This window comes from Anser brachyrhynchus (genome assembly GCF_964034855.1).
Source record: "Anser brachyrhynchus genome assembly, chromosome: 4".
NCBI classification, from domain to species: Eukaryota; Metazoa; Chordata; class Aves; order Anseriformes; family Anatidae; genus Anser; species Anser brachyrhynchus.
The window spans coordinates 65885658-65909761 of NC_137698.1; the positions used below are offsets into that span (position 1 = coordinate 65885658).

General features: G+C 46.2%; 1 protein-coding gene and 1 long non-coding RNA gene across 4 annotated transcripts; both read left to right on the top strand.

Annotated features, from left to right (window-relative positions):
- Window positions 1-583: 583 nt before the first annotated feature.
- MSX1 (msh homeobox 1) lies at window positions 584-3687 on the top strand. The gene is made up of 2 exons (XM_080588963.1): window positions 584-1163; window positions 2690-3687. Exons 1-2 carry the CDS (start codon window positions 695-697, stop codon window positions 3118-3120), a joined length of 900 nt encoding a protein of 299 aa, XP_080445089.1. The 5' UTR covers window positions 584-694; the 3' UTR covers window positions 3121-3687.
- Window positions 3688-15051: 11364 nt separating this feature from the next.
- On the top strand, window positions 15052-19588 carry LOC308193696. 3 transcript variants are annotated; one of them, XR_013949860.1, is made up of 4 exons: window positions 15060-15491; window positions 15593-15758; window positions 17059-17170; window positions 18854-19588. It is a non-coding gene; the product is annotated as an uncharacterized lncRNA (long non-coding RNA). The 3 variants fall into 3 exon arrangements; XR_013949858.1 differs by having other exon boundaries at window positions 15052-15750; XR_013949859.1 differs by having other exon boundaries at window positions 15057-15758.
- The last annotated feature ends 4516 nt before the right edge of the window (window positions 19589-24104 follow it).

Consider the following 24104-nt stretch of genomic DNA (forward strand, 5'->3'; position numbering starts at 1 on the left):
GGGCTTAGATGTGCCTTTTTTTAGGGGAATGAATATTTCATGGCCCGGAGACACGCACGCATCCGCACCAGAGGTTGCGCGCACGTAGGCGCACACGGGCGCAGACCCACGCACCCACCCAAAGAAAACCAAAAGAAAAAACCCGAAACAAGCTTTATTTTATTATTTTTTTCCAAGGTGTAGCCAACCCTAGAAACACAGGGTCAACGCAGAGCTCTCACACCCGGTACAGGGCCATGTCAGGGGGTTGCAGGAGGAAAATCCCAGCCTCGCTGCCTCCACCGGCGTTTCCCCGACGTTAGCAAGCCCTTGCCCGATGCCCGAGCCTCCGTCCCGTCCCGTCCCATCCCCTTCTCCCGCGTTACGCCCCGCTCCAGCCGCCGGCCCAGGCCGCCTTCACCTGCGGCTGGGAGCCGAGCGGGACGCCCCGCACCGCCCCGACGGCGGCCGAGCCCTCTCCCCTCCCTCCTCCTTCCCCCTCCCCGCCGTCGGGGCCGCGGCCTCAGCCAATGGGCAGCCTCGTCCCGCCCCCCCCGCCCTCCGGTTGGGCGGCGCCGCCTCCCGCTCCCCTTTATCAGGGGGCGCCGCCCGCCGCGGGGCCGGACCGCGCCGACGGCTCCCGCGCCCCGACGCCGCCCCCCATGAGCCGCGGCGGCCGCCCCCGCGCAGCACGGCGGCAGCGGGCCCCCTCTGCATGGCCCCGGCTGCGGACATGACCACCGCGCCCACCGGGGTCCGCAGCGACGAGCCGCCCGCCTCCGCCTTCGCCAAGCCCGGCGGCGGCCTCCCCGTCGCGGCGGCGGCGATGGGCGGGGAGGAGGAGAGCGACAAGCCCAAGGTTTCGCCTTCCCTCCTGCCGTTCAGCGTGGAGGCGCTCATGGCCGACCGCAGGAAGGCGCCGGGAGGCAGGGAGGGCCCGCTCGCCGGCCCCGAGGGCAGCGGGGTCCCGGCGGCCGTCGGGGCGGCCGCCCGAGGGAGCCTCAGCCCCCGCCTGGGCGCCCCGACGGCGGAGGCGCCGGCGTCCCCGCTGCCCCTCGGCGGCCACTTCGCCGTCGGGGGGCTGGTCAAGCTGCCCGAGGAAGCGCTCGTCAAGGCGGAGAGCCCCGACAAGCAGGAGCGGAGCCCCTGGATGCAGAGCCCCCGCTTCTCGCCGCCCCCACCCAGTAAGTAGCGGGACCCCGACGGCGCGGGGGAGACAGCTGCGGGGCCGCCCGGGGCTTTCCTCTCTGCTCCGGCCTCTCCCGGAGGGGTTTTCCCGGCGGGTCGCGCTCTCTGCCGGGCCACTTGGGCGTTTCCGAAGGAATGAAATGCTTCAGATGTCGCCGGAGCCCGGGCGGTCCCGGCGGTGGCTTCAGAGGCGAAGGAAGAGCGGTCGCGCCAGGGCGGTTTCTTGTGCCAAAAGTTGGCCGGGGAGGGGAAGGAAAAGCAGAAAAGAAAACCCCGAAAGCCGGCCTGGCTGCCTGTTAGCAGCACTGGGGCCACGAAGCGACCGTGCGCAGTCTGCGAGCGGGACTTAGCCTCGGCAGGGGACTGAGGTTTATTTTTAGGGATTTTAGGTTTTTAATTTATTTATTTTTTTCCTAAAAGCGGCTCCGATTATTTTGTAGGGACGCGCACTGATCGCGGTCCCGGTTGCTGCGGCTTCGGACTTGTTCGGGCTTCAGCGCCGCGGGCTGCTCTCTCCGGCGTTGTTATTTCGGCAGTCCCGAGAGCCGCAGTTCCCGATGGTTTTGCTGCTGTACTCCGGAGAGATCCCAAATTCTCGAAAACACGATCGAGAGCGGAAAGTCCCGTGCATCCCCTGCTCTGAGCCCGGCGGAGCGGCGGCCCCTGGCCGATACAGCCCGTCCCGGGCCGCATCCTGCCCCCAAACCTCTCCCGTTCCCGTGGGAAGGGCTTGGGCTGAGGCTTCGCGGAGTTTTTGGGGTGCTTTTAGAGCTGTGAGCAGAGCTGACCACTTCTTTGGGGAAAGGAAGGCTTCCCGAAAGGACTCGCGGAGAGAACCGCAGTGGTTTTATTTACTTAAATTGCAAAGTACAAGTTGCTTTTGCTAAGTAAACCCGGGCCGATCGAGGCTGAGGACCTTTAGAAATCTTAAATAAGAGGAGAGAAGCAGGCTGGTGAAGAGCTGTAGATAGAGGCTGAGTGCTAATTCCAAGCTCATAATTAATTGCATGCTTAATCTGGTTCCCAGGGGCCTAATGAAGAGGGTGTGAGTGTAAGAAGCCAGCCGTTTTTGTTTTTTTTCCCTTAATCCAGTCAAAAGGACAGCATATATATATTTTTTTTTTTGAGGGATCATTCCCTTCGTTTGTGTGGGCTTCTAATGAGAGGGGAGCGGTGAGGCGAAGGCAGAGGAGGCGCGCAGAACCCTGTGCAGAGGTTTGCCCTGGAGCCGCAGGGCTCCTGGCCGTGAAGCACAAGTGGCTGCGAGTGACTTTGGTCCTGAGAGCCTTGAAAAAGCTTAGTGAAGCACCCGTTGGCTCTACAGCAAGGGGAGATGTCAATTTGAAGTGCACCCCAGGCAGGGAGGTGCTGGAGTTTTTGGGCCACTTTGCTTTGGGGGGACCTCACTGTCCCCGCCACCACTGCTGCAGGGTGGGGGCTCTGCGGGGCGAGCGTGTCCGGGCGCTGCTAACCGAGCTGTCTCTCTCCTTCCCCGCCTCTCCCCCGGCTGCTGTCGGTGCAGGGCGGCTGAGCCCCCCAGCCTGCACCCTGCGCAAGCACAAGACGAACAGGAAGCCCCGGACACCCTTCACCACGGCACAGCTGCTGGCCCTGGAGAGGAAGTTTCGGCAGAAGCAGTACCTGTCTATCGCCGAGCGCGCCGAGTTCTCCAGCTCGCTCAGCCTCACCGAGACCCAGGTGAAGATCTGGTTCCAGAACCGCCGCGCCAAGGCCAAGCGGCTCCAGGAGGCCGAGCTGGAGAAGCTGAAGATGGCAGCCAAGCCCATGCTGCCGCCCGCTGCTTTCGGCATCTCCTTCCCGCTGGGCGGCCCGGCCGTGGCCGGCGCCTCCTTGTACGGTGCCTCCAGCCCTTTCCAGCGGGCAGGGCTGCCCGTGGCTCCCGTGGGACTGTACACGGCGCATGTGGGATACAGCATGTACCACCTCACATAGAGCTGAGCCCTGCCCAGCCCAGCCCGCCGGCCCCGCACACGCTCCCTCCCCGCTCCTCCAGCTCCGTGCCCTCGCTGCAGACTCCCCCACGGGCCCCGTGGCAGAGACTTCTCCAGTCCGACTCCGTTTCCCCCCCCTCCACTCCTGCTCTGCTCTCCGTGGCCATCCTGGGAGCTGCTCCACACTCTGGCTGGGAAAAACTGGAGGCATCACCCCAGCCGCTCCCCAGCACCGGGTGGCCATGGGGCAGCCCTGCCCTGCTTCCCCCCGGCCCGCCTGGCAGCCTGGGGAGAGCCCCCGGCATGGGGGAAGGAACTGTGGAAGAGAAATGGCAAAAAGGGGGCTTGAAAGGACTTTTCTCTCACTTTCTGCAAAGCGAGGTTAAGAGGCAGAAGCGTAGAGGCGCCTCTCATGTCCCTGTGTAGCAGCACTGGCTGTTACCTGTGTTTGTTCCTCCACCGGCTCCTGTGGAAGGGGCTCTGTGTACTATGTAATATACTGTATATTTGAAATTTTATTATCATTTATATTATAGCTATATTTGTTAAATAAATTAATTTTAAGCTACCGTTGTTTCATGCAGCTTCTTTGCTCCTTGCCCTGCCAGGGTTTGACACTGGATGAAACGTGTCTGTGTGTCACGGGGACAGGAGAGCGGGACCGGCCGCACCAGAAACTTTTCCTCCTTCCATGGCAGGGCTCTCAGCTCGCTGTGTGCCCTGGAGCTGCCCGGTGAGGTGCTCCCAAGGCTGGTTGAAGGTGGAAATCTCTTCCTACAGACCCCAGCCCCTCTGTTGCAGCCCCTAATCCGGGGCCGTGGGTACTGGGGTAGCATCAGTCCGGCCCTGCCGGGCATCCCTCCCCAGACAGAGTCAGGAGGAGCTCCCGAGACTGGGAAGAGCCCGAGGACTTCCCCCGCAGCTCCTTCAGGAGGAGGGAGCACGGCGGGCTTTGGGGCGGTGGGATGGAGATGGGGCTACCGCGGCCGGGGTGGTGCGGGAAAAGGGGCAGAGGGGACGGGATGATGGGGACGGGGTTGTTAGGAGCCGGGGGGTGGGAACGGGGCTGTTCGGGGACACAGCAGCCAGGGGCGGGACCCGCCGCCCGCGGGGCTGGCGGTCGGGACCGCTCGGCGCCGGCTCCTGCCCAGCCCCGGGGCTCCGGGCGCCCCGCAGCCCCCAGCGCCCGGCCCCGCTGGAAACCCGGCTCGGTCACCGCGGCCGTGCAGAAACCGCCGACCACGGCCGAGGCAGTGCCGTGCCGTGCCGTGCCGGGCAGGACGGTGCCGGGCTGTGCCGTGCCGCTCCGCACCGCGCAGCGCCCGCCGACCCCGGCAGCACCGCGTCCCCCCACCGGCTGCGCCCCCAGAGCCCCCTCATTGCCCCCCTAGACCTGATTTCGTTTGGAGGGTCCTTAGGCTAGGGGAGAGGGTGGATTTCCCTTGTTACTTTTTACCTTATTGCTTTATCTTTATGTGCCGGGAATGGGCGCTGAGAAATTGGGACTCTTTGTATTTTTCTTTCTTTCCTTCCCTTTTCTTTCTTTTCTCTAGCGCTCTCTCTCTCTCTTTTTTTTTTTTTTCTCTGCTTTCATTTCCAGCAATTTAAAACGTTAAGGTTGAAGCAAAGTTAGAAGGAAAATAATTGCTGTAATGAGGCTAGGCAATCTTCTGCAGGCACTGTGGCTCCAGCGAGACTGTAGCTGGGGGCGAGGCGGGACTTTTATCATCTCCTAAATATCAGTGATGCTTTCAATAACTCAGCGAAACAACATACCTGAACCTAGTCACTTTCTCCAGAGCTCGCTGCTCTAATCCCCCTCTTCTCATCTCTCGCTCCGCTCTGGCCGCTCAGTCCTGGCTGGGCTGGCGTGAGTTTTGTTTTTTTTTTGTGGGTCTTTTTTTTTATTATTTTTGGTCTGGCTTTTTTTTTTTTTTTCCGATCATTTCTTTTCTGTGTGCGAATGACGGTGTCTGTGATCCTGACCCCAGCGCCCAACGCCGCGCCGGACCGGGAGAGCGCGGTGCCGGCTTTTTTCCCACGTTGCGTCTCCGGCAGAAAAGGCTGGAGATAAACTTAGCCTCTGCGCGATTAGACCGCGGGTTTGGGGAGAAGATCTAATCGCACAGGAGGCCAGGTTTATCCTGTAAAGAAGCTCTTAAAAAATAAAAAATAAAAATAAAGTAGAGTTGAAATAGCGAGCACCGCCGCGAGCTGGCTCCCCGCAAGCCCCTCTCCCCTCCGCCGGCACCTTTGGGCGCTGCGGGCACGGCAATGCGGGGCTCCGAGCTAGCCGGGACCCTTTCATCTCTCCGCTTTGTCTGTATTTACCACCCCCCCTCCTTTTTTTTTTTTTTTTTTTTACATTATGTCAACTCGGGATGGATATTCGAAGCGCAGGATTCCTATTGAACGTGTCTTTGCTTTAAGATTTCCCCCTGACCCTTGGGCTAAAGTCCTTGGTTGCTCAATTAAACCCAGATGAGAACAATTAATAACTAAGTAATGACAATAAGTTGGGAATCACACGGATGAACGCTCCATGTGAATAGGAAAAGCTCACACAAAAGAGCAAAAAGGATTTGTCGGCTCTTTTTAAGGGGGAATTGGCTTTTCTTTTTTCTTGCCTCTGGCTTACCAGCAAATAAAACTCACTTTTGTGTCTTTGTCGCCTTAAGGAGCTCAGTGGGCAGTTGGAAGTGAGAATGGCTGTTTTCCTTTCAACTTGAGGGTGCTGGCGCCACGCAGCCCCAAGGACAGAGAGTAGCCAAAGCAAAGTTTCCTAATAACTCCCTCTCCCCCGCCACCCCCCCCAGTCACTCTGATACCCCCCCGCCTATCTGCACACACTCCGAGAGAGCCTGGGCAGACAGGCGAGAGAAAACAGAGGGGCCCCGAGCACATACGTGTAACACACACACACTGATGCGCCGGTTTCCACGGAGGGAAGGAAATTCAGGGCACGGGAGCCAGAGCATGGCGAGTGTGCAAAACACACCCACACCAACCGAGGAAGCCATTTTTCTACTTTTATTTCCACAAACGAGCCCGGTTGTAGGGTTTGGCCGGCGGCTGTGAGCATGAAACCAGCCTCTTCGGGCACTTTTGCCCGCAATCGGTTCTTTGCATCCTTGCGCTCCGAGGAGCCCGGCTGCGGGGCTCGGGCAGAGGGGTGGGCAGCCGCGGGTTGAGAGCCTCAAAAGGAAGGGAAGACTCTTCTTGTTAACCCCAGAGAACACGGCTGCTGGAAAAACCTGCTAAGCAAACCTTCGGTGAAACCACGGCTTTGCTGTCTGCTCCGAATTCCTGGGAGTTTCGGGCTCTCCGGCTGAATTTGCGATTTGACTCGAAACGCAGCCCGGTGCCCTGTTGCCTTTGATGCTTTATCTCGCGATTTCCACAGTGCTCAAGTGAATTAGGAGCTAAAAGCCCGTTTTGAAAAAGTGAGGGCAGGCTAAATTCAGCGAGAGAGTTGGGCAGAGCAGTAGCAGCCTCCTGCTGCTCAGGATTGTGCCTGGGAACACAGCCCTCAGCCAGCAGCGGCAAAGCAGGGAGCTGCCGAGCTTTGCCCATTGTAAAGGCCGGGCGGAGGTGGGGGGGGCAGCCTGCTCCTCAGCTCCTCACCAGCACTGGTACGCTTAAAGCAAGGCTCAGCATCTGGCCTGAGTCCCCTCACATCAGCCCTTCCTCCCAAAGGGCTGGAAACTGAAAGGTGTGCTGAGCAAAGAGGCTGGACACCCACAGGAGAAGGGGCGCTGACCCCCTGGTGCCTCCCCATTTCAGGTAAACATCTGCACTCAGGTATTTCGTAAGCAGAGCGAAAATCCCAATCGACGATTTATTAGTGACTCAGAGATAATTGCTCTTCAGCTCTCCTCATGATACGTTTGGTTTTATATTAGACACAGAGGTGGCCAGAGACAGCACGAAAAAGCGGCCTCCTAAAGAGCCTCATGGTCAGGACACTCCTTGGAGCCGCAGGGCAACCCAAATTAAATCCAGCAGAGTGGGGACTGGAAAGTAAGGCTCCCATTGCTTGGGATATCCTATACTGTACCCAATGAGCTGTCGGATGTGACGAGGTGGTTCTCTTCCCTCCCTAGTTTTCCACAAAAGCAGGCTGATGTGGCTTAGGCACTGAGCTGCCAGAGAGTTTGTGGCAGAACGAGACACCTTCTCGCTGCCTAGCACAGCGTGGGGGCCCAGAAGTGTGTATATATATGTATATATATGTGTGTGTGTATATATATCTTAACCCAGGGAGCCTGTGGATTTCTGAAGTTCCATTTCCTTAGCTTTTAACTCTCCCCACACCTTGTGTGAAGCACAGTGGTATCTGTCCCTGGCCGGAGCAATCTGTTCCGCAGCAGGGAGCCCAAAAATGAGGCACGGCAATAATGGGCATCCCAACCCACTGCCCCCAGAAGCTGGCCCGAGGCCCCTCTGCACCATGTACCCATTGTCTGCCCAGCTCTGGGGCAGGAGAGCCTGGAGGCAGTGCCAGAAGCAAGAGCTCTGAGTCATTTAACTACAAGTATTAAATCACAACGGAGAGATGTGGTAGTGATTTGCTTACAACAATAAATCGGTCGACGTTAACTCCGCTTCATTGTACTTCTTCATGGCAGAGATCTTTTATTGCTCCGGGCTGGCCCTGCTTCCCACCCGGCAGGGATCAGAGGGAGAACAGGAGGGGGAGCTACCTGGAGTCGGTCCCCCTCGGGAGACCAGGAATGTGCAGTAAAGCCACCGTGCAACGCTCCCCATTTCATCTCTGGACACTGCTGAGGACCCCACCCCTGGGCTCCTGGCTGCTGTGCTGCAGGGTCTCGGTTGATTCTCATGGTGGTTCAAGCACTTGTAGCATATCTTCTGGCTTAGCACTGAGGAAAAGAAACAAACCTCTTCAGCAGGCTCACGGGACAATCAGAGCTGTTCAGTTAAATAGTACCAACTCCGTCCTTGATAGTAAGACCGACCTTGGGAAGGAGTTTGTAGGAGCAATGTTCAAAATCTGAGACTGATTCTGTGTTCAGAATCCAACCTGGAAGCTGGGGCAGACAATGGGGCAGCGGGGTCAGGATGGTCAGCATCAGGCAGGACTGAGATCTGGGGACACGGGCATGAAAAGATGCAGACCAAAGTAAAGGTGCTTTCAGCCTAATTGAGCAATGCTTTTGTTGGAGGTGTTTTGTGTCTGACACACAGCACCAAGCAGGGCAGAATGTGCACTTGATGTACTTTGGAGAAGGAGGTACCCTGTGACAACAAATACATTCAAGAGCCTCTGACCACCACTGTCCCTGCCTGGTGGAGGGCTGGAAAGAGAAGGAGCACCCAGGGAGGTAGGATTTAGAGATTTTGCCATTACTCAGGCTCACTTTGCATGCAAGAGCGTAAGGAAGTGGCAGCTGGAGATGAGGACTGGTAGAAAAGGATGACAAAATTATGTTAACTGGAGGACTGCAAAATGGTGTGGGGAAGCTCTCAGGAAGGGAGGAGAAGAGAATTATTTCCAAAAGGCAAGCTGGAGGAAAGAAATAACTTTCTTTTGATCCAATGTTTTGTGTGCATTGGGCATTATTATGCAAATAACAGCTAACATAAATACAGAAGTAATGCTGGGACGCTTTAAAAATAAGGGGTCTTACACTGTAAATGCATTTACGTGTAAGAAAATGGACCTGTTCCCATTTACATCAGCAAAGGACTGGAAGAGACTTTCTGGGATTCCTAGACCTGCCCTCTTATTAACTCAGGCTCATGTCTTGGGGAGCATCTGCTCCTCACACTTTACTCACTAAAAGCCATAAATGCTTTTCAAAACCTTGTAATGAGCTTTGGACTTACTGTGAATGCCATATCCATGGTAAACCACAAGAAGAGTCATTGGGATGTCATGGATGTTGTCAGTCTGACTGAAGATTTTTCTTTCTGTGACATTGTCAATCCTCCCTTTGGGTAGGAGGCTACATAAACAACATGCATTAAATTCTATTTATAAAACAGAAAGCAGGGTTACAAAATACGATACATGTGCTGTGGGGCTGGAATAGGCATGGAGAGAAACAGGAGTCGGCATACTCACTTCAACACTTTAAGCATGAATTGCCTTGAATTAATTACTTCCCCTGGAGGCACCCACCTGACTGTGCAGACACTGCAGGTTACTGAACGGAGATGTTCCCAGCTGCCACTTAGCTGGGAACCTAAATGCAAGACCCTCATCAGCTGAGAGCCAGAAGGCAGCGTGATTGTATTGGATAAAAAACATATCGGTGTAAATTGCAATTCAAACAGCAACTTCCTTTAGTGCTCAGCACAGCTCAAACACTTTAGCCACATCCTTTTTATAGTATGAGTATTAACTGTATCCAATACCTATGTTCAGAAAGCTTAGACGTGAGCTTTTAATTCAGAATTTTAATTTAGACATTATTCAAAGGAAGATTGGCAGCATCTTTAGTCAAAAGACTCTTTGAGGGTCATTTCTTAACAGAAATGTCATTAATTCCTTTTTTTCAGCTATGATACCTGAATTAGGATGAACCTAACATCCTTATTAGCTCAGAGTTCAAATGAGGATCTTTAGTCAGCTCTCCCTTTAACTCAAGAAACCTGGTGCAGGCATGTTAATTTTCCCTTTAAATAATCACATCTTTCAAGTACATACTCAACATCAATCCATGTTGAAAAAAAAAGAACTGGAGAGAAAATAGAAACCTGCAAAGAGCATATAATAAAATGAGAAAGCTGAGATGGACTCGTAATCCTAAACTATTCTTACTTTTTAAAACACAGGGCTGAATTTCTTCAAATGTGAATTGTTTTCCCTTCCTCCAAGATGGCTTTAATACCAGACAAGTTTGAACTTTCTAATGACATTTATTTCTGAGCTATGTATATTTGAGAATTTCACTTTGGATAGTTGGAGGCTGTGATCTTTTTCAAGCTTGTATAATGTTTAACATGACTGAACTGATTTTCAAAACAAAGAAATGCAAAAGTATTGAAAAATGCCCAGAACAAGAATGGGCATTTCCATTCCATAAGGAATCTGTTTGGAAAAAATTATAGAGAGTTATTGGAATTAGAATCTAAGTTTATCTTAAGTTTTCTGGAAGGGAAAGTTATATTATATGAGACAATTAACCATTGGCTTCGGGTCTGGTCCAAAGCCCAATAAAGTCAGTGGCGTCTTTCCACAGGCAAACTAATAGACTTGGGTCTGACTCATAAACTGTAGAGCTCCACAGAAGATAATAGTTCTACACTGCTTATGTGAAAGTTAAATATAGCCCAGTGTTTGTGAGTGTGTGTATGTATTATGATTAATTTAAAACCCTAGTTAAGATTGGGTTACGGTTTCCATTTAATTCATATGCATGTGTTTGTATTTGTGTGCATGTACATGTAAGGGCAGACATCTGTGAATGTGTAAGCACACATACAGCTAATGGCACGGAGATGATTGATTCAAGTATATACACATGATGGTAAATATCAGCGTTTACTGCAGTAGATATCACTGCTGCAATGTATATACCCTGACAGATCTGAACAACAGTTTTAGAAACAGCAGCATCTGTTTACATTGAACTGCAATAAAAACTGAAGGAGGCATCAGTTAGTATTAGAATTTTATCTTTTCAATGTCCAGAAACAGTTTCTGTGCCTTTGATGTAGGCTGTCAAGCACTACTGGAAAATTGCATCTCTCTAATTACCGCATTCAGCACAGAGGAAAGGGCATGACTGCCTGGCAGGATTTGTCAGTGGGGACCCTGCAGGGACTTGCTTTTTGGGTACTGATAACTAAAGTTAGCTCGCATTCAAAAAAACAGTAAAGCAATCTCTTGCACAAAGGGGTGAAAAAAACAGAAGGGGCACTATTTTGGATGGTCTTGTAGCAAGTAATAGAGCTCTTGTCTGTTCCAGATATGATTAACCCTTATCTTCACTGGCTGCTCCCTTCAGACAGAACTCCCTGCATCCCCCATGAGAGTTCAGCCTGAATATAAACTGAGTGACAGCAACGCCACTGTTTACACAGGGACAAGCAGGTTCAGGCCTGCAGCGAGCACCTGATTAACCTGCAAAATGGTTGTATTGTGCCTGATGAGGGGGCTTCACATTTCGAGGCATTTAGAGGTGGTACTGGCTTATCTACTCGGCCTTAAGACCCTGTTCCTCATTTCTTCCCTTAGGTGACAGAGGATCCTCTTGGCTACACGTCACAAAGCATATTACTGCATTTTAAAGCTGGATCGGGTGCCTGATGACATTTAGAGCTGTGACCTTGCTGATGGCCGTGGCGGCAAAACAGAGGCTGCAGGGAGGGATGGTTAGAAATCCATAGGGGACTGAAGCCTGTAAGGTGACAATGCCACCAAGAGGAGAGTGGACTTTCCCTTTTGCAAAACTCTTCATTGTTATGAGCAGGATCTCTCTCTCTCTTTCTTTCTTTCTCCTACTATTATTTTTTTTTTAAAGTCTAATTGCAACTGGGAAATAAGGGTTTACTCAGGTTTGTTTGTTTTTTCCTCCAAGTGAGCAGAAAGAAAGCATTTATATACTTCACATGGTACACATATGAAAAAAATGTCCAACTGTTGACAGTGTGCATTCCGTTTGTGCACCCAGAAGAAAGGTTTGCTAAAATAATTGCAATTTTTTGTAATTTTCCTACCATGCTGTGGTAGCATCCAGAGTAGAAGTACTTCCAGGAGATCTGCACAAGAGCCATACACAGCCGGAGGGGAGAGAGTTTGCTGAGAAGTGACTCCAAGAACAGCAGCCAGATATTTGCAGGGAAAAAAAAATAGCCAGCTGGCATGGAATGGAGCTGAAGTGACCAAAGCAATCATATCTTCCACGCAGAGTCTGCCAAAGTACAGGTGGAGGGAGGGAGGTGAAGAGCTAGAAACACATCCCTAAAGATGTGGCTTGCCTTGAAGAGCAGCAAGAACTGTGCAAAAGACACTGTGTGCATTGTATTGTGCCTGGCAGCAGCATTTATTTACTATGGGCAAAATAAGTGGGGCATGGGCATGAACATAAACATTGGCAAAGCTACTTTACTGGCAATTTGTAAGGAGAACTTCCAGAGTGCTTAACGCATCCACAGCCCGGCCCAGGGGGACTGAAGTGTTTATGCATATTTTATGACAGGCTCTAGGAAGAGCTGAAGAGCTCAAAGGTTATCTAATATAAAATGCAGTGTACTGAGTGTGGTACAAGGCTTTTTTAATTTAACCTTAAAGGTGCCTTCCTCTCACTTACTGAGCACACTGGGCATCTGAGCATCTGTCTCAGGTGCTCTGCTCTAAAACACCTTAAGAAAAGAAAAAAAAAAGTGTTTTTTAGGCAGCACAACATCTGTATTTGGTGTCCAAAGATGGTCATTGAATGCAACCATGTTTTTTTCATTTAACTATTTCCTGTGTACACTTGTTGAACCTAAGAAACAACTCAGAGAAACTCTAACATGAAGAGAATTATACTGTGTTCAATTCATCTTTCCATTTTATTCTACCTCAACATTCATTATCTTTCAATTATACTCCTGTCCCACTGTCCATCTTTGAACCCATACTTTTGTTCATGCACTTATTATTGGATATATATAGTTGTTAGAACATCCAGTAACATGTAATTGCTTTTTACTGTGTATTAATTTGCCTTTTCTTCTAGATGGGAATTTGTATGTGTTATATTTGGCTCCAGTCCTGCAAACAGTTGTGCCCATGAATAACTTTACCCACATTAGGAGCTCCACGGGTCACAGCTTCTCTCTCACCCACTGAATTCTGTGAAGTTACTCATGCAGTTAAATTACGCATAAGCGTATGTGTTTTCTAGATCAGGGCCTCTCCTTGTAAGTTAGATCTTTATAATTAATTTAAGACATTTTTTTTTATTTTTTGTTTTTTAATAAAGGAACCAAATCCTTGGAAAGTGGCAATAAACTGTGCATTTTAATGAAAAAATGCACCTTGGTTTACCTTGGTTTACTAATTAATAACTTTTTTTTTTATTGACACTAAAAATGAAACAACACTGACTTGTTACTAAACCATTTAATAAAATATTTAATATTTAATAATTTGACATATTAAAATAAGCATCAGAGCTCAACCAGCATAACATTCTTGAATGCTATGTTCACAGAAGTTACCATTGTATGTGTTAGCCTGTTAGTCAGCACATAAATGCGCTGGGCTTTGATCCTAAAACCTCTGCCAGTTGGGCATGGTTGTGCCTGCCCACAACCCGCTAAGTGTCCTGGAATGTAACAAGTGGTTGGATCAGGGCCTTAGATCTGAAGATCCCCTAGGCTTGAAAGTGCTCATTTAAAATAATTCTCTGTTTTCCTTTCCTTTTGAATCTGTTGCAGCTCTCCTTGAATGGGATGCTAGCTCAAGCACCCTCAATGAGCTGTGATCGATGAGCAATTTGGTTTCTGGAAGGGTACAGTTTATCCTCTCAGAAGAAGCCTCATGTTACTTTACCTTTCATATTGTCTTTGTTTTGGGCATGAAAATGCAAGCCAAACACTTCTTTACCTTTCATATTGTCTTTGTTTTGGACATGAAAACGCAAGCCAAATACTTCTACATGTTTCTAGTTCTAAGAAGGAGCACACCTGTCAAGATGCAAGCCATGGAGCTCTCCCCTGGTTGTAGACCTAACAGTTTAGCGTCCTCACAGAGGCAGACAGAGATTTGATTGTGTTCAGATCCGGAAGGCCAGTTCCTGGTGATGTACCTGCTCTTGACTTGAGCCTTTGCACCTGACTCTTCTCCTGACCCTTGTGCCTGACCCATGCCTTGTCCTGCCCATCTCTATTTGCTCTCTTACCTTGGGCAATGTGCTTAGCTTAGAGGACTTGGTGGTTTGGCTTGGTGGGCGTGCTGTCACCTGACCCTGTGCAGGTGACATTCACCTCTGACAGCGAGTGTGAAGGCCAAGTTTCTGTCTGAAGGACAAGTTTCTGACTTGTCCACCAGCTCACCTTCTGCTCCACGACTGCTCAGTTCTACAACCTCCCTCACCACAATGGACCAGCACCACTTTGAGCCATTTCAACCCAGGTAACACCTGTAATATTTCTGCTCCTGACTCCTTAAAAGTAGACTTCTGTCCCCAGACCAGACATTCCCAGAGCTAGTTTCTTTTTGCTCAGTTACAAAACTTGTCCTTCCTTACCACCACCTCGCTTGTGACACCAGCTTCCTATGCTCTTTAACACCTGACGTGGATTTCACTGGGGTCTTTTGTGAATGAAGTGGGTCTAGAAACCCTGCAGGAAAATCAGATGAAAACAAATGTTCACAGCTCTCTAGAAATTGGTGTCAGCTCCCTGATACAGAGAGTTTTACAGCTCTATAAATCAGGCTGAAAATGTAACCAGAAGCCCTGTTAGCTTTCTGTTTCTTTTAGCACATCCGTTTCTTGTAAAATTCCGATTAGAGGGACTGGTCTCTGTAGAAATCATTCACTCTGAACCCAACAGGGCTATAAATCAAAGAGCTACAAATCACCACAATTTGCAGATTCTGGGTTTCATCATTTTATTGCTTTTGGAGAGGTTATGTAAATGTTTTTTGGATAATATTGACCTTTGCATCCTCTATCGTATTCTGGGATGATGAAGAAAACTAAAACATTTCCTGAGAAGGAGAAGATATCTCCTTCATATGACTAATACAATATTGTTTCTGTAAAGGACTGAGGCAAGAGTGCTTTCTCAAATGAAGAGTCTCACCAAAAATCAGTGGAGACTACTCCCATAACTTGGGGCTACACGAACAATTATTTTATTATGAAAGCAGCAAAAACAGGGTAGAATTTTACAGGGGTTTCTGTGAAAAGGAAGAATGTGATTCAGTGATGATCATGTGAATAACACCATTTATGACTCCTCTGCCCCAGCCCTAGTTTGGCTACACAAAAATGGTGATTATCTGCTCCAGCAGGCAAAGATTTCACCACCTTGGAATATGAATGACAAAACTGTTCCCAACAAATTTTGCCCTCCCAGTGACAGTAAATTCAATCTAGGCTAGCAAACTCCAGATAACCCTGAGATGAGTCACACCAGCCTGCTCAGCAATGCATCAGACCCAGAAGTGGCCACAGCTGTGATTCAGCAATTGATGTGAAAAGGGAACCATTAGAGGAGTCCTTTTAGAGCAGGCTTTGTCATGAGTCAGGTTCTGTGCTACACTTTTACAGGCTCCAATCCTGGAATAATCCTTCATCTTTACCTACCTGATTCCTGAGGCATCAAGTCCAATGTCATCAGCAGACCTGTAGGACCTTATTGCAGCATATTTCTGCTTACCATCCAATTCACCTCATTATTCACCAAGTACTCTGAGCTTCTGCAACTCTCAAGGATCAGGGAAAAGACAATCATGCAAGGAAAATGTCTTTGGATGCAGGCTGAATGCATTGAATTCTTTCTTTTAGGTTTAATATCACTGTGACAGTGTGCCATTTACCAGGGCTAAATTGAATACATATGGATTTTTAATTGTATGATGTTGTGTCTGAGAGCTCCAGCACAGACCAGATGCCCACTGCACAAGATGTTATACAACACAGAAGAAAAAATGGTCCTTGCTATTGTAAGCTCGTAAGTCTTTGCGTTACCTTTGCCAGGACATATGTAAATTTAGATTTCTCTATATTATATGCAGATAATATATAATGAAATGGGAAAATTTTCAAAGGTGCAGGTAAGTGCGAGACATCTGACCCTCAGAGTGATTTTTAATGCTTATTTGCCCATGTTGACTTTGAAATGGGCCACTTAGGCACCGAAGTGATATGATTACATTCTTCAAAAGCTCCTTTAAATACTGGAAAATACTCTCAGAAATGGAACCATGTCACTGTTTTTGACATGATTACCTTTAAAATTCAGTGTAGTGTTTAAACAGATCCTTCATTTCTATTCCATAGTCTATTAAGCCAATTAAAGGAATTAAATAAGAATTGAAGAGTCTTTTAAAGGCTGTTTTAAGATTCCTCTTTGAGCACTGTTACATAGTGTTACAGTAGGACACCATCTGCTGTCCAAGCGGAGTCCGACTGCAGCTGCCTCGACAGCAGAATGCAATATCCTAGCTATAAAAATAATGTGACTTGTATTATCTTGGTAATGCTTTTACAAACTAAATTCCCTGCCAAATTTGTGAGTCTGCATTGTATTTTCTTTAGGACAACTGATAGTATTCAATCTTTTTTATTCTTACGCAGTGGGAATACATAAAACAAAAGCTCCTTCATGAAGCTAAGGTTTTCCTTTTTTTTCTTGGTAAAATGACATTCAGATATTCAGAACATTGAGAAATAAAAGCTGTAAATGCAAATAAATAGTAATACTTTGAACTTTGCATTTGCAAGGAAATTGGGCAAACATTACTGGTTAGTATTACTCCAAGACCAGTATGGGCAGCCAGCTGCTTGCAAGCTATCGGTGACCGCCCATAGATGATGCTCTTCCCATCCCTGTCTAACTCTTGGGAAAACATCCGAGGCTTCGTTGGTGTAGCTACAAATTAATTATAAAGGAGATTTCCACACTACGGCCACTTTATAATTAGGTACTGAGCTGAGACCATCCACATATTTTTCATAGGTCTCTGAATCAATTGCCAAGTGTTGATGACTTTGGATTACTGTCAGCGTGGACCACTTCTGAAAAGACCTTGCTGTGGGAGACTCCATATTCAGTTAGAGGTCTCTTGTTTGTACTAAATTAGTCTCAAGCTGTGAAGGTAGATCATCAGGCACAATTATACCTGTTGGCAACCTGTAAAAATCATTGAGTTGCTTACATAGTTGGTATTATCTGCATTCTTTCTCTTCATACTATTTTGTAGAGAGAGAGAAATTTTCTTTAAAATGGCTTCTGTTTTCTTTCATTTCAGAATTGTTTTTCTCTTCCTGCCACTCAAAATGACGAAACTATTCTTGAAGAAAAGTGTTGGGTCACCATATTGGTATCATAAATACAACGTAGTCAGGATATGACTGCAACTGGTAAGCTGTTGTATGAGTCAGTATAGAAAAGCTGTGACCAGGAGATGAAACGAGATATGCAGGAAAAAAAGGTTGTTGGTATCACTGAATGTAGACTAAAGGCCTCAAACATGTCTATAGGGGAACAGAGCCTTTAAATTCCTCTCTTAGGGCTATGTAATTAGGGTTTTGGGTCAGATGAAGTGGTAAGTTAGGAATAAAATTGCCTTTAATTCCTCAGCTAAGCCAATGGGCAATTAGTAAATAATTTTGATGCTACCCTCTAGAGGGTCCTATATTTCCCTAGTGCCTGCACAGGAAATCTCAGTTTGATGTCTCAGTGGAGATGAATCTAGGTCTCAGTGTGCAGTGCACATAGACACATCTGAGCTCCTAAGAAGCTATAGCAAATTAGTATTCTTGCTCAGTTTTGAGAATCATCTAGACATTATCTACCAACAAACCACTTACTGTTATAGGACAAAAGCTTTGGCCTGTGTACTAGTCACCTCTTCTCTCTTCCGTCTTTCAGCTTGGCTCTAGAAAGAGTGGCACATACAAAACCTGATAAGGAGCAGTAGTTTATCAGAACTAAGCCTTTCCATCCTCAGTCCCTTTAGCTGCTGGTCCAGGAAAATGCCAGCAAGACAAATTGTACATACTTAAGGGTTTTCCATGTCATTTCTTCAAATATTTGGAATTTTTTTAAGAATTAAATTAAAGGCAAAGTTGAAGTCACTCAAGAAAGAATTATACTAAAACATGAAGAAAAACTTTAAAAGTTAGGAAGAAAGAATGGAAAATTTTATAGAAATTTGCTGCATTTTTCTTTAGAAATGCATATTAATAAGTGTGGTATCATTACGCCACTAAGCAATTTCCATATTTTTTTGCGGATAAGACGAGATAGATGGATAATGATCATAAGGTCCATTAAAACAATGCCCAGATATGCTTTTTGGACAGAATCACTTTCTCTTCATTCAATGTTCACTGCTGTAGAAGATGAAATTGATAAATATATCTGTTAGGAAGTTAAAGATCATACACCACTACTCCACTGCCAACAGAGAAATTCTGTGAAGGAGATTAAGGTCAATTCTGTAGCACATAGTTCAACAAAACAATGGGATTCTTCTCATTTTTTCACCATTTGCTCAATTTCACCACTTAAACCATTGTTCCTAGTACCCAAGTATTAACAGATGGCTTTCTGCCTGATGGATTTCCTGATGTTATATCTATGTTATATTTACAGACCTGGATGCAATGGACCCATGCATAAGCTTTCTGCATAAGTCATTTGCCATCTGCCTGCCATTCCCAGTCTTGAGTAAAGGCCTCAAACATGTCAAAGGTTCCTCAGTAAGGAAGGGAAGAAATGTTTCTCTGCCTGCTGTGGGTAAAATCAGAAATGATGAGCTGAAAATACCCAAGAGACATTTAGGTGGGGTATTGGGAAAAAATGTCTAATGGAAGAAAGACAGAAATAAATCACTAAGGAAACTGTGCAGTGTCCATAATAAGAAATTATTTAAGGATGCAGAATAGCATCTGTCATGAGTAGGTTATAATCTGATCCTGCCTTTGAAATGGGAATAGGAGAGTGAACTAAAGGACTTTTTAAGGTCCTTTTCATTTTTGTTGGTTCTGTGATGTTTGCTGTTGTTATTATTATTATTAAATTAGCTGTTGTTCCTGCAGCTTTCCCTGCCCTGCTTTGGGTCTACTGCACCTGAAGGTGCCCTTGCAGCTGGCAGCCCAGAGGACCGCCACCCTCTCGTCTTCATTGCACAGTGAGTGAGCCGTGGTGGCGTGAAGGCAGCTGGAGCACACTCCTGGCTTCCTACCAAGCTGCTGTGGAGCCAGGCAGCCCAACCAGGCCCATGCCCTAGATAACTGGAAGGAGATGGGGAACATTGTACAAAGGCAGCATAAACACAGCTGCTTTTTGCTCCTGCTTCTCTGTTGGTGTCCTCGCACTGGATCTCCATGCCCCTCCAGTTGTGAGTGTGCCAAGGGGAGAGTCAAGCAAAGGGCTTGTCAGCAGAGGAGGACTTTGCCTGTTATCCCTGTGTCATGGCTCCAGCAGAGCTGTATCGTTACAGTACCATCTGGGGATACTCTAGTTCTGTGATAAAAGTTGGTTTCTTTTGGCTTACTTTAAATGTCACTAAAAAGTGACAAAGGGCTCAGTGTTGGTTGGAACACAGCCAGGGGCTTGTGTGGGTCTAGCTACCACCATGGGACTCCAATCACGTCTCGTGGCCTTCAGAATTTTGCGTCTGATTTCACTTTTTACTGTTGGTCGATGGCAGCTTTCAGCACAGGGCCCTGAGCTTGCCCACTAGTTCACAAAGCATAAAATAACATGGCCTACCCTGGGAAAAAAAAAAAATCCTTGCACAATAAAGTGAAATACTACAGTAAATGATCATATCAGATAATAGTATTTGTCTTTCTTCTTTAACTCATGTTGTGCCACTCTCCCTGGCAACAAGCCCTCCCTTTAGCTCGTCATTGCCCTACTTCTGCACATCCAGTCTGCTAGTGGTGTCCTCAGACCAGGAGTGACCACCATTTAGTGCTCCTCAGGGATTCGTGTTGACTGGCTGCTGGTTTGCTGGTTGCTTTCACCTTGTCCTGCTCTCTGCTTCCACTTGCCTTATCACCATGGCTTCTCTCCTACAGCTGCTTATTTTGAAGATTTAACTGGAAATTATGAGGCACATTAATTTCACATTAACACTCTGTGCAGGGATGAATGTTGTTCAGATCAGGCAATGAATTCAAGTGAAGTGAATTCATGGGAATTGGAACCAAGTTATCTTTTATGATTGTTCACTAAATATGTATAATCTTGAGAAACACTCCCTAAGCTGGAGGGATTCACTTCCTAATGAAAGATGTGGTCACTTTGTGCCTGGGGATGAGAAACAGCCATAATGTTTTTGCTGCAGGCTGCTGTCAGCGTGACGGGGTGAAGAGCCAGAGTCCCCAGCATGGTAGCACTGCCACTACCATATGTGTGCACACGGCGTGGGGATTTGCTGTCCCAGACAAATGGGATTTTGTTCAGAATAGCTGTATGCACACCGGGGTAGGGCATTCTGAGGGTACTGTGTCAGGAATCCTGTGCTGATAAAGAGGTTCTAGACAAAGCCATAAACAAAAACAAAATACATTGCTGCTCACCACTGCTTTCCTTCAGTCAAACAAACAAGTTTACGCCTCAACTACTAACTCACCGTTAAACTTATCCAGAGATCTAAACAAAACCATACTAACCTGCCACCACAGGACCACTTTCAAGCAAAACAATCCCTACAGGTATGACTTGAAGATAGAATTAATTCATTTAAATATGAAACCTTCATTATAGAGCAGTTGTTTCAACATAGAAATATAATGCATTTTGATACATTAATCATGGATCATCAACATAGTTCATTTATGAAGTTTATATGTTTGTGACTGAACATTCCCTTTTCTGTACTTTATAAACCTCTCTCCAAAGAGATGCAATGTGGGTAAGACAGGTAGCAGTCCACCTCTACTGAGGGAGCTCTGTATTTCCAGTGCTGTAGAGCAAATCACTGCCATTAATCTGAGCCATATCCCTGTTACCTTCCCTGATGGCAAATCCTGCAGATGAGAGAGAGGAATAATACGTGAAGCAGGAGTGGTCACATTTAGGGTTCAGAAGGGTAAGCTTTCCTCCGTCTTCAGCATGCACACACTTGACCACACAGCGCCTGGGCACATAGCTCAGGCCCCCCACCTGGATTTGTTACGATCAACAAGCATATGCAAAGTTCAGAACCAACCTACTCATTTTCTGCAGCATCCAGTATAGGCTACGTGAAATATTAAAATATGTAATTTTAAATACATGCCCTTTATTGCTTTATAACTAAGAAACCAGATCTTTTCCCACTGACTTTCCATGCAACTATTCCCTATTCTCATATCCCTTGTGGCTCTTAAGTGCGCAAAGGCACCAGTATTAAAGTTTATAAGATATTTATATAAATCAGATGCTTGGTGAGTATTAAATCTGATTTTTCTCAATAACTCGAGGGGGAATATTAAAATATTAAAATTGTTTGAATTTTTAAAACACAAATGGGCTTTTGAATAGTTTAGTCTGAAGCCTCAACTCTTGTACGCAAGTACATACTGGATGAGGATAGAGTCCTTGAAGTTGTAATCTTGTTATTCACATCTAGCGAGACAAATGGCAGGCTTAGTAGAAAGTCTGTTCTGAAAAATTACAAACAGAGAATTGTGGAAAAAATGAATTTTATCTTCAGTTTTCATCCTGTGATTTATATCTTTAGAAAGATATATCTCTTGTTCTAAATAGCTGATGTCATAATGCAAAAATTGTCGTCAGAATTGCCTCATGGTATTGCAAGCTTAGGAACCATCTTTGCTTCTGTATTTCAATATATTTGATTGTGAACACTTTGAAACCTTACATCACTTTCCTGTTCAAGAAAACTTATTCTCGGCCTCTTAATGCACTTTCCAGGAATTCCTTTTGGTTCCATATTCTGTCTTTGTATTCTGTCATGCACTAAATTCAACACTTACAGGTGTGGGCCAGTGCAGCTGTAGTCTCCCAGTTCTATTTAATACATAAATAACATTTGCCTTGATGAGGATTGTTCTGAGATGTGCAAGAGTGTGTAGAATAGCTAGAGAAGAGGTAGCCATGTAATCAAAAAGGAAATTTTCTTTAGGCTATGATTAGGTCAATTCTTGGGACAGAGTTGTGCTTGCAAACCTACAATTACTGTAAGGCTGAGTTTTCTTGAAAAAGGGATATATTTGCATAAGGTTTTGACTATCTTATTGCCTGACTTGTGGGTAGATGTGTATATAGATAAGTAAAATAAATTGCAGCAGGAATGTACTTAGACACTATATCACTATTTTGTCCATAGCTGAGAAATCAACTTACTGGCCCAGGTGTCTGTGCACAGAAACAGAGAACTTGCTGTGTGAAAAGAACACTGAAATCAAAAGAAACAGGAAATGATATACTGACAAAAGTGATGTTTTTGTTATTGTTAGATGTTTTAATCTTTGTGCTTCAGGCTTCATTTCATACTTCATATTGAAAAATTAAAAACAAACATATTTTGAATGAAAGAGGAGAACTGTGTTCTTTGCCTTTTGAGCTGCTACATAAATGAGTTCCTATTATAGTTTCTAAGAACTATATTTTCGGGAATGTAGCAAATCCCAGCAAGTAAACAAATGCATTTTAAATCTAATCATTGCAAGATTATTCCTGATATTTATAATATCCTGGCCTTTAAGTTTTCTGCTAGAATAGCTGCAGGGCTTTTGGGTGTGATGGGTAGTTCTTAATCGAATGGTTGAAAAACTCCCAAGAAGTGATTTGTCATCTTAGACAAGAGATTTTTTAAAATAACCCCATGGCACATGAAATAAGGCTTAAATGCCATTATGATAAAAACCACTTAAGCTACTGATAATCATCCTATGTGTATTTGCACTCCACATGTTTACATAAAAGACAGATCTGGACATGCTTCAATTACCTTTTCAGCATAGTTCTGAATACTGTTAATGCTATGAAAAATGTTATATATGTAAATTACAAAAACCACTGTAAGTGAAAAGGGCATGTCCATCATCATTATTGTTGGCCCTTGCCAAAAAAGCATCTTGTTAAAGTAGATAATTGACTTTTTAAAATTAGAGGTGAAAGAAGCTTATTAGATCATTTTGTTAACCATGACAAACTGGGCATGCTGCCATTGTATTTTGTCTAGAAGGAAATGTTAATTCACTGATTCATAACAGATACCCTTTTTCAGCCTTAAATGGTATTCTTTTCTATTCAATAATGCTGATGAGTTCTTTGTCTGAGGTGATCACCTGTGAGCTGTTCTCAAGAAGTAGTCTAACCCCTAATTATCATTATGGGTCTACCTATATTGCCTTTTAATCATGATCTTGGTCTTCGGGCTGATGAAAAAAGACAGTCTTGCACAGAAGTAATTTGGCTCCCAGAGGCCCGAATAAAACTGAGTTTGGCTCCAAGCTTCCAATGTAATGCTGAAGCACCACTCACTGAATTGCTCTGTTCTGCAGTGTCATTAATGAATCTTTACTTACCTTCACTGAAGAGTCAACAAGATTAATTCAGGTACAGAGAATCTCCATGGAAGGCTTCAGAGACCTCTCCCCATTGGCTGTATGGAGGATGTAAGTCTTTACTGTATAAAAACTATTAAAACCTACTTCATCCCCAAGAGACACCTGAAATTTAAGTCTAAATGAACCTAAATAGGTTCGGTTTCTGCCTTATCATATTTAAACTTGTTTTACCAAATGGAAAACAAAAGAATGAACTTAAAACAATTATGTCCTAAAAATTTCATTATACAAAGTCTGCATTCACTTTAGACCTGGGCAGCCAGGCTTTGCTCTTGTTTGCAGTACTGTAAGTCCAGATCGTCTTTCCAATGGAAGAACAGTTTGCTGACTCACATTATTTTTAGAGACTCGTATCCAGTGATTTCAAAGTATCAAAGTAATGGGATCTGAATTGGGGTCAAAAGATGGGAGTACTCAATGTGTTTGTCATTTAGTTGAATATTCTGTAATGAGCAGGCATAATTAAATGATTATAGTCCGTGCAAGTTCAGATATTTCATTTTCTAGCGAAACAAATGCTGTCTTTTTTCAGCTCGCAGTGTCTGAAACAATGTGGTGTTTCCATTAGATAAATTCTTGCAAAGCATGAAGGGTATGTGTTGCATGCCCAAGGAGTGCACTGAAGAACAGTTAGGAGGCAAAGTCGCCTGGGATAGCTGTGGGGACTAGGAGAGGTGGAGGGAACCTGCTGTATTTTGTCCACAGTTTCTGATAGAAAGAGTCTTGTCTATCCCTCACACTGTACCTGAGAGCGCTAGCT